This window comes from Staurois parvus, unplaced genomic scaffold (genome assembly GCF_062004578.1).
Source record: "Staurois parvus isolate SC_StPar_1 unplaced genomic scaffold, SC_StPar_1.0 ptg000335l, whole genome shotgun sequence".
NCBI classification, from domain to species: domain Eukaryota; kingdom Metazoa; phylum Chordata; class Amphibia; order Anura; family Ranidae; genus Staurois; species Staurois parvus.
This window is the reverse complement of record NW_028318131.1, coordinates 1,759,605-1,772,500: the sequence shown is the minus strand read 5'-3', so window position 1 is coordinate 1,772,500 and position 12,896 is coordinate 1,759,605. Positions and strand designations below refer to the sequence as shown.

General features: G+C 41.7%; 1 protein-coding gene across 3 annotated transcripts in view; it reads right to left on the bottom strand.

Moving 5' to 3' along the window:
* The window catches only part of COL7A1 (collagen type VII alpha 1 chain), a 299,769-nt gene that overhangs the window by 12,316 nt on the left and 274,557 nt on the right, over window positions 1-12,896 (bottom strand). For all 3 annotated transcript variants that reach the window (XM_089684078.1, XM_089684079.1, XM_089684077.1), the window contains exons 104-109: window positions 12,648-12,719; window positions 11,906-11,977; window positions 10,751-10,786; window positions 4,134-4,214; window positions 3,552-3,605; window positions 1,293-1,346 (exon numbers count right to left, since the gene is read on the bottom strand). In XM_089684078.1, coding sequence (XP_089540204.1) covers window positions 1,293-1,346; window positions 3,552-3,605; window positions 4,134-4,214; window positions 10,751-10,786; window positions 11,906-11,977; window positions 12,648-12,719 — 369 coding nt within the window. The remainder of the gene's footprint in view (window positions 1-1,292; window positions 1,347-3,551; window positions 3,606-4,133; window positions 4,215-10,750; window positions 10,787-11,905; window positions 11,978-12,647; window positions 12,720-12,896) is intronic.

Sequence of the window (12,896 nt, the reverse complement as noted above, 5' to 3'; positions counted from 1 at the left end):
CAAATTTACCCTCCTAACAAGAAAACTCCTCTTACCCCCACTCCAAATCACCCCTACCCAGGGGCGGACTGACCATATGGAAACTCGGGCACTGCCCAAGGGCCCGGGGACAGTAGGGGGCCCCATGAGATGCCCCTGGTACCTTTTTCATAGGCTTTGGGCAGGTTTGGGCAAGGACACAGGGGCCCCATGATCCCTTATTGCCCGGGGGCCCCATGAGTTGTCAGTCCGCCCCTGCCCCTACCAGCCCAAATTACCCTTCCCCCCGTATATCTAAGAAAAATATATTTTAAAAATATTCTTCCCAAATATATTGACATATATTTGAAATACTACAATTTTGTCCGTATTCAATAAATTTCAATATATATATATACTGCATGTTGAAATGCATTTTTATTCCAAAATACATGAAAAATATTTTTAAAAATACATTTCAAATATACTGTATGTCTTTAAAAATACAAATCTACATTTTTGGAATTCATTTACATATATATGTCAAAATTACTTTCTTATCTGTTAAAAAAATCTGAAGAAAATATTTAAAAAAATATATATTTTTAAAAATATATCTTTGTAAAATATATTCTTCAGATTTTTTTTTAACATTTAAAAAAGTCTTTTTAACTTATATTTTTACATATATTTGTAAATGCATTCCAAAAATGTAGATTTGTATTTTTAGAGACATACAGTATATTTGAAATGTATTTTTAAAAATATTTTTCATATATTTTGTAATAAAAATGCATTTCAACATACAGTGTGTGTATATATATATATATATATATATATATATTTATTGAAATATATTAAATATGACCAAAATTGTAGTATTTCAAATATATGTCAATATAGGATATTTTTAAAATATATTTCAAATATATTTTTCTTCCATGTGGGCCAAGCCCCCATCCTAGCACAAATCCCTCTCCCCAGACAATTTATCCTCCTATGACAAATCCTCTCCCCCCCCTTACCACCACCATATTACCTTTTTCTAGCAAGAACCCCTCACATTTTCCCTCCTAGAACAATTCATACCCCCTGCCACCCCCCAGATTCCTCCTCCCAACACAATTCCCTTCCTCCCCCAATCTTTGTGGTGCCCCCACCTCACAGTGCCCAGAGCAGCTGCCCCTCCTGCCCACCCCTTGTCTCGGCCCTGATAAGGCATATGTAGCATAAACATTAGTCAGCCTGGAAACCTTCAAACCTGCTTAGTGGCAGCACACAGATCTGGAATCAAATACCATAGAATACTAAAAAAGAATAAAATGACCACTTACCGGCTCCCCTTTCCTTCCTGGAGTTCCATGGCGGCCTGGTACACCCGTGTCACCCTGTAAGTAACATCAATTAATAAAACTAAAGCACCCAGCAATAGAAACTGAACACATGTGTAAGCATACCAACTAGACACAACTGAACTTCTTTAACCTCTCCGCCGGCTGCAAGCAACTGTATGGCCTCCTGGCGTCTGGACCTTGACGCCGAACGGCCGCACATTTGCGTGAAATTAAGAAAAACATATGTGCTGAGAGCGCGCTCCCACCACACATGTCCGGTACTCATGGAAAGGTCCCGATCTCCTCTTTCGATCAGGACCTTTCCCGATCATGTGACACAGCAGTCACATGACCCTAAAACCCTGCCCCACCTCCCGGCTTCTGAAACCCTTTAAGGGCCAGGAGGTGCCGGTGCCAAGGGGTTAAAGTTCAATTCCAGTCTGGGCAATAAACTTAAAGCGGAACTTCACTCTCTGAATCAACACTGACTATTTATAATCCTTATGCTGCTAGCATCAGTAAATGGATAGGAAAGTTTATCATATTTACTTGTTTTAAACTTTTTTTATACATTTCTTCAGTTACTTCTGTTTCCATGCCTAGGCAAACAATGTCATAGATCCCAGGAGTCTTAAGGAGAGGAGGGAGGATCAGGGGCAGACTGACAACTCATGGGGCCCCCGGGCAATAGGGGATCATGGGGCCCCTGTGTCCTTGCCCAAACTCAAAAAAGCCTATGAAAAAGGTACCAGGGGAATCTCATGGGGCCCCCTACTGACCCCAGGCCCTCGGGCAGTGCCCGAGTTTCCAAATGGTCAGTCCGCCCCTGGGGAGGATTCTCAGCTCAACCAATGCCTGAGCTAGGGGCAGATGGATTCCAGGAAGTAAATGCTATACGATTCACCTGCCCTTACTCAAGATAGCCACGGCCAGAAATGAAAGGGGGTGTTTTGTCAAAGTGGCAAATAAAGCATGGAGATATAGATGTATAAGGGAGTTTGCTTTGACTAGTAACAATGAATTCAATAGCATTTTTGGTTTCTGGTGCTCAGATGCAGTGCAGTTCCACTTTAAGGTGGATCCCTTGGCAGCTGTGTAAAATAAAAAAGCAGCAGCCTTGGCTGCTATACTTACCCAATCTCTAGGGCTGTCCCCTACAGACTAACTAAACTAATCAAGAGACGTGGTGTCACTCCTCTTCCAAGTTTAATGGAGCTCATCTTAACTCAACCCACTTACTGTGAGCCCAAGGTGTCAAGGCTTCACTGCCTGTCCTGGGCTCACAGGGGAATGCTGCGGAGAGTGGTGTTATGTCATTACCTGGAGCCAATCTCTTGAGTATCTGGGATCTGCCAATTCCCAGAGGAAGAAGAGGGTTGAAGAGGACCCAAAGGGGCAAAGGGGGAGATTTACTTAAATTGGCACACACAGAATCTGTTGCAGCTGTGCATAGTAACCAATCAGCTCCTAATTCCAGCTCGTTCAATTAAGCTTTCACAATAAAACCAGGAAGCTGACTGGATTCAGACCAGATTTTGAGTATACCAGTTTTAGTAAATCTCCCCCAAAATGTCCATGGACTGGACCCAAGAGTGCTAGAACAAAGGTAGGCTTTTTTTTTGTATGGTGCTGGGCTAGCTCCAAGGGGGTGGCAAATGGTTGGTGGGGACAGGACTCTAGTTGGGCTTTAAGGAAGCGTAGTAACAATGTATAAAGTGTTACATGCATGGCATAACCCCCATTAGATTTCACAATATCAAAGCTATATCAGTAAATTCTAATTGGCTGCAATGCTGCGTCACACACTGCGGTTAATTATGCACTTAGCATCTAGGCCTCTTAATTGGTCATGAACTCTACACAGACTGGAGGTATCCAACAAATACCAATTCTATGCTGTCTTTCTGGGATGTTTATATAAATAAAGAGTAACAGACAGTCTGGAATACCTCTACAGTGCTGGTCACATGACCAAAAGCCTAGGAATTTGGACACGTGATACCTACTCAAATGGAGGATGAGCCAGTCAAACCTTTCTAATACTACCCTTCAACAGAGGACATGTGATCAAAAACCTAGACTTTGGTGAAGTAGAAGAAACTCTGTGTAGCAACGCAATGTAATTCCAGGAAACAATGACCCCTTCCCAATTATACAAGCTTACTGGTTATTTCTTAATAAAAATTGGCGTTCTCCTTTAAGGTTTCAAAATGCCAGAGGTATTGTGTATTTCATATGTGGGAAATTAGGCAATATTACCTTGTCTCCTTTCTCGCCATCCTGGCCACAAGCTCCCTTCATGCCTCGTTCTCCCTGGAAAAGGCAGACATTTTTCTCAGCACACATGTTATCATCTACTTTGTTTGTGTTTCTTAGAGGATCAGTCCACTCAAAACAGATACTACACTTTTTGGTAGATGCTGAAGTATTAAATCCCCATCAGTCTTTTCTAATTCTCAGGAACTCTACTGGTGGGATCTCTAGGCTGGGTTCCTGGATCTTCACACCTGCTGTGCCCGTTACAAGGGGTTTCCGCTGTCCCAGTAGGATTTTCATTTATTTTATATTATAAAAAATGTAATAAGAGAGACTGGGATACACAAATGTCAGTGGGGACACCCTAAACTCCCAGGTAGGCAATACCAGAGCCAGGAATTATAGCAGGAGGAACTTGCTCATGAAATATCCGAGACAAATTAGAAGCAAAAGCCTGATTCTGGCCATCATGTTCAATTTATATCTACAACATCACTATTAAATGGACTGATCTTTTAAACATTGTTTGGAAATACTATTAAATACTTTTATGGTTCTACCAGGCAACTGGCATGAGTGTCTTACCTTTGGTCCTCTTATCCCATTAAGACCAGCATCTCCTTTCTCCCCACGTGGTCCAGGTAGGGCATCCTTACCTGGTTTACCCTAAAAAGGCAAAAGAAGCAATACAGGTCACAAATAATGGCTCAGGAGTCAGAGTTCTTGATTGCAACTTTACATCAATGATTTTGCATTGAGTATGTGTGTTTTCCTCATGTTTGAGGAAGACCTTTCTGATTTTCTCCCTATATAAAAAGAAAACATGTACAGTATATATGAATATATGTATGGTCAGTTCTATCCAGGGGCGGACTGACCATTTGGAAACTCGGGCACTGCCCGAGGGCCCGGGGTCAGTAGGGGGCCCCATGAGATGCCCCTGGTACCTTTTTCATAGGCTTTTTTATGTTTGGGCAAGGACACAGGGGCCCCATGATCCCCTATTGCCCGGGGGCCCCATGAGTTGTCAGTCCGCCCCTGGTTCTATCTGACTCTCAATGATTCTTTAGACCGGTTTTCTGGGCACCAAGTGTGATTAGCTTGAATTTGGGTTCCATTGAGACAGCTACTGAAGGTGACCCAGATGCCCTGAGAGATCAAATAATTGGTTGAAGACCACTCTTTAGTCATGGGAAGTCGGTAAGAGACCATCCTTATATCACTTTGGGTATTCGATTGGTGTTGGTGGCACATTTGATACAAGAATTGGTGAAGATTTAGGGTTTCATTATCCTGCACACTCTGGCTAAGTCTGCTTTTGGACTTTTTATTACTGTATTTATTAGTTGTTTTCAAACACTTTGAACAGTTTATTATTATTGGATTAGCTTGAATGTCTTTTTTTCCCAAAAAATTGTGTTGGCCATCTTTTTTCAAGGTAGGTCACCAGATCTTTCCCACACCCTGCCCAAGTGATTGGGCTTGGCACTGGCATGCAGAATGTGATAACACATGTACTTTGCCAATTTGTACATGCATACTAGAGCCATTTTAGACAGGAACCAATTAACCAACCAGCACGTCCTTGGAGTGTGGGAGGAAGCTGGTTTACCCAGAAGAAACTCACATGAACACAAGGGGAACATGTTCGTTCCATGCAGATAGTGTCCTGGGCAAGATTCATACCAAGAAGAAAAAATAAATGGTCTTCAGCTCCTTGACTTGCAGGCAGGAGAGAGTCTTTGGGCTGGATGGAGGCAACTTGCTTTACATTTACTATAAAAGTGTCCAGGTGGCATCTAGCAACGAGAACCTCCTTCATTCCCTGCCTGAGACATGCAGGATGCTTCTTTCCTTTTATCTTGGCACCATTGGGACTGGACATTACGATTGTGTGTACTGTATAAGACTAGTTAGATATCACGAGCCATTGGAAAGGTTCCAGGTATTGCAAAGGCTACCTTTCATCTGTATCCATCTATGCGCAGTGGGGGAGATTTACTAAAACTGGAGCACGCAGAATTTGGTGCAGCTGTGCATGGCAGCCAATCAGCTTCTAACTTCAGCTTGTTCAGTTAAGCTTTGACAATAAAACCTGGAATCCGATTGGTTTCTATGCACAGCTGCCATGTATCTGGGTCCCGCTTGCCCATCTGTGGGGCTGGGGAGTGACATGGCGGGTGCTGGCAGGTGGTGGAGAGAGAGGAGAGTGGATGCACATCCATTCTCCTCCCTTTCTTTCTGTGACCCAGATGGCAATTTGTATGACTTCACTTCTGGGTCATGGCTGTCACTTTCCCCAGCTAGCATAGCCGGGGAGAGATGTATTGCAATACATTCAGTGGAGCCCAGAGGAGACATGCAGGGTTATTTAGACCCTGCATGTTTCAATAAAGAGAACCTGTCACCTAAGAGCTCATGTACACGGGATGTGTTGAAAACACTTCTAAACGATGGAAACTGACTGCTGGAAAACGTAGGTTAAAAAAAGTCTGTTTATCCACGTTTGCATACCGCGTTTATGTGCGTTTGCGTTTAGAAGCAGTTTTTAAAGATAACCTCAGGAGACCTTCCCAAATGCCCAGAATGCACTGAAAAACAGTAAAAAATTAACTATTTCAGACATTTTGGGAGAAATAGAGAGAGCAGAAGCAGAGAGAGCAGTATGTGTTGAGATGATCTGTCTTTTCTGGTTGTAGTCACTATGGATCCCATCATGCGCATAATGCGGCGCGTTCTACCATTGTTTCCTTCATGCAAAACTTGGAACTGACTGCGCTGGTGTACCGGGTCCATTTGAATACATGGAAAACGCTTTGCATGCATTTCTGATGATGAAAAAAGGCTCCGTACAGCATCTGGATATGGAACAGTTTAAAAAAGCTTCTAAACGCAAACGCTTAGCCGCATTTACACACGTTTACAAGCATTTGAAACACTGATAAAATCTTCTCCTGAACGTAAGTTTGGTGTGTTAAAAAAAACGACTGTACACTCAGATGCCTGTAAACAACATAGTGTACATGGACACATAGGAAAACATTAGGGAGAGTTCAGGGGCTGCTGAAAAAAACGCAGAACAGCTCCTGAACGTCAGTTTATCAGCTGCAGCGTACATGAGCCCTAAAACTCATCACATAGTGTCCCCTATGTGATGAAAAAAAAAGTTAAGTAAAAGAAAAATTTTTTTTATTGCAAAAAAAAAAATAAGTTACACAATAAAGCACATAACATCCCTCCTAAAAAAATTTTGAGCCACACCCCCACCCCAAAATATATGTACAAACATAAACATACAGTCATGGCCGAAATTGTTGGCACCCTTGATATTTTTCCTGAAAATCAAGTATTTCTCACGAAACTTATTGCATTAACACATGTTTTGCTATACACATGTTTATTCCCTTTGTGTGTATTGGGACAAAACAAAAAAAGGGAGGAAAGAAAGCAAATTCGACATAATGTCACACAAACCTCCAAAAATGGGCTGGACAAAAGTATTGGCACCCTTTCACAACTGCGGATAAATAAGAATGTTACAAGCATGTGATGCTCCTTTAAACTCACCTGGGGCAAGTAACAGGTGTGGGCAATATAGAAATCACACCTGAAAGCAGATAAAAAGGAGAGACGTTCACTTAACCTTTGCATTGTGTGTCTGTCTGTGCCACACTAAGCATGGACAACAGAAAGAGGAGACGAGAACTGTCTGAGGACCTGAGAACCAAAATTGTGGCAAAATATCAACAATCTCAAGGTTACAAGTCCATCTCCAGAGAACTAGATTTGCCTTTGTCCACAGTGCGCAACATTATCAAGAAGTTTGCAACCCATGGCACTGTAGCTAATCTCCCTGGTCGTGGACGGATGAGGAAAATTGATGAAAGATTGCAACGCAGAATAGTCCGGATGGTGGATAAGCAGCCCCAAACATGTTCCAAAGACATTCAAGCTGTCCTGCAGGCTCAGGGAGCATCAGTGTCAGCGCGAACTATCCGTCGACATTTAAATGAAATGAAACGCTATGGCAGGAGACCCAGGAGGACCCCACTGCTGACACAGAGACATAAAAAAGCAAGACTACAGTTTGCCAAAATGTACTTGAGTAAGCCAAAAGCCTTCTGGGAAAACGTCTTGTGGACAGATGAGACCAAGATAGAGCTTTTCGGTAAAGCACATCATTCTACTGTTTACCGAAAACGGAATGAGGCCTACAAAGAACAAAACACAGTACCTACGGTAAAATATGGTGGAGGTTCAATGATGTTTTGGGGTTGTTTTGCTGCCTCTGGCACTGGGTGCCTTGACTGTGTGCAAGGCATCATGAAATCTGAGGATTACCAAAGGATTTTGGGTCGCACTGTAGGGCCCAGTGTCAGAAAGCTGGGTTTGCGTCCAAGATCCTGGGTCTTCCAGCAGGACAATGACCCCAAACATACGTCAAAAAGCACTCAGAAATGGATGGCAAAGAAGCGCTGGAGAGTTCTGAAGTGGCCAGCAATGAGCCCAGATCTAAATCCCATTGAACACCTGTGGAGAGATCTTAAAATTGCTGTTGGGAAAAGGTGTCCTTCCAATAAGAGAGACCTGGAGCTGTTTGCAAAGGAAGAGTGGTCCAAAATTCCGGGTGAGAGGTGTCAGAAGCTTATTGATGGTTATAGGAAGCGACTGATTTCAGTTATGTTTTCCAAAGGGTGTGCAACCAAATATTAAGTTAAGGGTGCCAATACTTTTGTCCAGCCCATTTTTGGGGTTTTGTGTGACATTATGTCATATTTGCTTTTCTGCCTCTGTTTTATATTTGTTCCAATACATACAAAGGGAATAAACATGTGTATAGCAAAACATGTGTTAATGCAATACCTTTTTTGTGTGAAATACTTGATTTTCAGGAAAAATATCAAGGGTGCCAACAATTTCGGCCATGACTGTATGTCGAAAAGCCCGCGTGTAAAAACATTGATTGCAATATCGCCACACATGCCGGAGTGAGAGCAATAATTCTAGCACAAGGCCTCCTCTATAACGATGACCTAAAGGGGCTTTTGAAGCTTTGCCTATAGAAAATATATTGTACTGAAGTTTGTCGCCATTTCATAGGAGCACACAAATTTAAGATTTTTCCATGTTGGGTATCTATTTACTCAATACAACCTTGTCTTTTATATTTTACCAAAATGTGGGTAATTTATTGCATTCGTTTGCCCTAAAATTCACTTTAGTGTGTTTTTAACTGAAATTTTGCATTTCCTAGACCTTTGCGGTAATATAGTGTGATATAAAAAATTGGAACTACCACTATTTAATTCTCCAGGGTGTCTGATCTTAGAAAGTATATAATGTTTGGGGGGTTTGTGTACTCTTCCGATCTAAAATGATTTTTTAAACGTGCAAAAAGTGCAAAGATGAAAAAAAAGAATGCAATGCTCTTCTTTCCAAACTTTTCTGAAAGGTTTTGTGTACCAGTGATGAAATATAGGGCAGAATTGGGATATGGAGTCCAGGTCCGCTTCAGTCATTGGATGACCCTCCAAAGCCATCGAGGCTAAAAAAGCTGATTTCGGGAATAACTAACAGACAGCACAATGGTTCTGGGCTATTAAAAAAGTGATTTATGGTGTGCAAGCATCTAATATAATGGTTGGTCATTGGTTTTAGTTTGGGGAATCGTGTAAGGCCCCTTTTACACGGGCGTTCCGTTTTTTCCATCAGTTCAGTCACATTTTTTACAATAAAAATATGGATCAGTTCACATCAGTTATTTATGAGTTTACATCAGGTTTTCATCCATTTAGATCCGTTTTCATCTATTTACATCTATTTACATCCATTTTTTTGTCCGATTACATTAGCCTTCATCCTTGTTTTGTCCAGTTACATCCGTTTTTGTCCATTTGCATCCATTTTTTATCTGTTTACATCTGTTTTTGTGTGTCTACATCTGTTTTTGTCCGTTCCGGTTTTTTTAAAGGAAGAAAAATAGGGTTTTCTTCTGTTCAAAAAAACAGATGTTAACCACTTACCCTCCAGAGGATTTACCCCCAATACCCTTCCTGACCAGGCCGTTTTTTGCATTACGGCGCTGCATTACTTTAACTGACAATTGCGTGGTCATGCAATGAAATTTACGTCCTTTTTTTCCCCTCAAATTTAGCTTTCTTTCGGTGGTATTTAATCGCCTGTGCGGTTTTTAATGTTTGCACTATAAGCAAAAAAAGACCGACAATTTTGAGAAAAAAACAATATTTTGGACTTTTTTGCTATTAAACATGTCCAGTAAAAAATTTTTTAAAAAAATCAAATTTTGTTATAAATTTAGGCCAAAATGTATTCTGCTCCATGTCTTTGCTAAAAAAAATCCCAATACGTGTAAATTAATTGGTTTACATGAAATTTATAAAATTTACAAATGGCGGTATAGATACTGGGATTTTTTTTTTCCAACTAGTAATGGCGGCGATCAACGACTTTTAGAGGGACTGCGGCAGGCATTCTGACACTGGGGGGAACTGACTTGGTGTCCCTGACATCCCGTGACACCAATACAGTGATCAGTGCTAAAAAAAAAAAAAAAAAGCACTGACACTGTACTAATGGCAAAAGGTAAAAACGGTGTGTAGGGAGTTTTTTATTGGGGAGCGGGGGGTGTGTGCTTCAGCCATCCCAAGCAGTGTGCCCGAGCTGACAGGGAGGAAGACTGTTTGTAAACAAAACAGTCTTCCTCCCTGTCGGTGATTGTCAGTAATCACCAGGCGCCGGCTCACCCCCCACACGGAAATGCAAAATCACGTATATATATATATATATATATATATATATATATATATATATATATATATACACACACACACACACGATTTTGCGCACCCCTGCCGCCGTGTAGCAGTATATCTATCTGCCATACGGCGGCTGGTGAGTGGTTAACGGATGCGGACATTACTGGATGCAAATAAATGATCATCCGCTTACAACTGCTAATCCGCTAGAAATATATGGGTGTTCGTTTTTCATTCGTAAATGGACAGATGAAAAACGGACATACGGAACGCCCGTGAGAAAGGGGCCTAAAGAACAATCTTTTTTCAGTCACAGATACACCCTTTAAATTCTGCTACTCAAAATTAAAAATGGTGAATGTATTGCATGGTATCTTCATAACAAAACAAAAAATAGATTATATGATACAAGTGTACTGTACTTACTGCCTCTCCCGGGTCACCTGATTCTCCATTCTCACCCTAGAATAAATTAAAAAAATAATTCCATTGAGGCACCCTAGAATGAAATCTTATGAAAGTCTATCTGAAGTAAACGCATACAGCTTTTCTCTGAGGTCTGCAGAACATTTTCCCCTTATGTTATGGAAATGAGGACCAGTGGAGGTTGTGACGGGAGTCACTTTAGGTCCCCCACCCCATGGAACCCAGCTCACTTTGGAGAGGTGGGGAGACCCCTGTCTCAGCTCCCCATATCCCTCTTATGTTTAAGTCACCCTGTGCCTGTTAGGGGTACAGGGTGATCTGTCCTAATATTGTGTAGACATGTCTAGGAGATCGGTGGGGTGGGGGTTGAGGATTGTTTGGTGTTGTGTGGCTGCATCCCATTGTTCTATTGTTTGTCTGGCTTGGTAGAAAACTATTATGGGATGTATGTTTTTAAGTGTATTAGTTTAGTGGGGGGGGGGGGGTGTCTCCAGCAGCCCTCCCTCCTGATGGGACTGCTGGTGTGAAGTTTGAATACCTGTGTGTCTCTTGTTACTAAATGTAGATTTCCCCGCCCTGTGTCATTATGCAGGGAGGGGGGACTGTCCCTTGAGTGAATATATCTTGTATCTGTGTTGAAATAAAGTAGTCTACTGTGTTTTACTTCAAGATTGGTGTTGTCTAGTCTTGTATGGTCAGCTGTGGTGTCTGTTGTCGGTGTTTGGACGGGGAAGAGGTATTCTAACGGAAGTACCCAAGTGCAGTCTGGGGTCAGTTCCGTTACAAAGGTGTTCTGTTGTCTAGTGGGGGGGGGAGGGAATGCTTGGCAGGTATGACAACACTTCTTGGGATTTCAATGCAGCAGAGGCAGCGTTGTCAGCTTGTCACAGGAAGTTAGGAGCACACTGGATTTTAGGCAGATTAACAGGTGTTTTTCTGTACTAGCAGCCTTCTTAGAGAGAAAAATTTTGGAAATGTATGTATTGCAGAGATGTACTGAATGCGTTTGTTTTTTTCCCTCACAAACACTTTAGTATAAATGAAAGCAGTCTTTCTCTTTGGTATCTTCCTGAAGATCTACTTTAAATATGCAGAGACACTCAGAATGTTTTTAGAACCTTTCAAAGTGGAACAAAAGCCAGAAATTATTATTACCTTTTGTCCGCCTGGCCCCCGAGGACCTACAAAGCCAGTCGCGCCCTTGTCTCCTAGTTCTCCTTTACCTCCCTGCAGATGTATATTAAAAAGGATATCATGTACATTTTGTTTAAACACATCCTCATATAAATGAAACATTTAGGGCTCGTTGTCCACATGGGCAGCGGTAAAAGGAGATGGTTGAGCGTCCCAAATGATTGTCTATAAAAGGGCATACACCTGTTCAGGGCTGTACACATGTCTTGGCCATGGCAAAAAATTAAACCACGTGAGTGTACAGGGCTGTGCCACAACCACCCTGCATTGCACATGGTGGTGGTCCAATAGTTCATCCATTTTTAGGGTTACAACAGCTGGTGAGGGGAGTGACATACTGCCTCCTTACCACCTGTCAAATGCCTTCTGAACAGCGATCCGCTACAGATCATTTTTTAGACGGGCAGCAAGGGCTGCTGCATGTCAGAAGTTCAGCTTAGTAAATGAGGCAAAGCTTCACTTTTCAAAGAATACCCAATCACATGCAAGGAAAATAAAAAAAAAACAGCATTTTTGCTTTCACATGATTGGATGATGGAAGTCAGCAGAGTTCTGGAGAACCTGCAATTGCAAAGGGCACAGTCTATTTGCCTTTAATAAATCCACCCCTAATGCTATTTGGGTTAGTTTAGTTCCATTTTAGGAAATCCTCGATGGAAATACCTTGTTTGTAGGTTCCAAAGAAAACATTTCTATTTTTTACCTTTTCGCCCCCCACTCCTTGGTCTCCTTTATCTCCCTTTTCTCCTTCAGAACCTTTCATTCCTCGATCACCCTGGTGGAAAATATGGATGTCAGCATATATAGAAGACAGTCAAACATTTCACCATGTTAACGGGTAACTGATCCCCAAAAGGTAATTTGTGAGGACAAAAATTATTGAATCTGACACTGCTAAATTTTTTAAAGGAGCATCTTCTGAGGTTGTCACTATCTATTTGCTTTGTTTCCT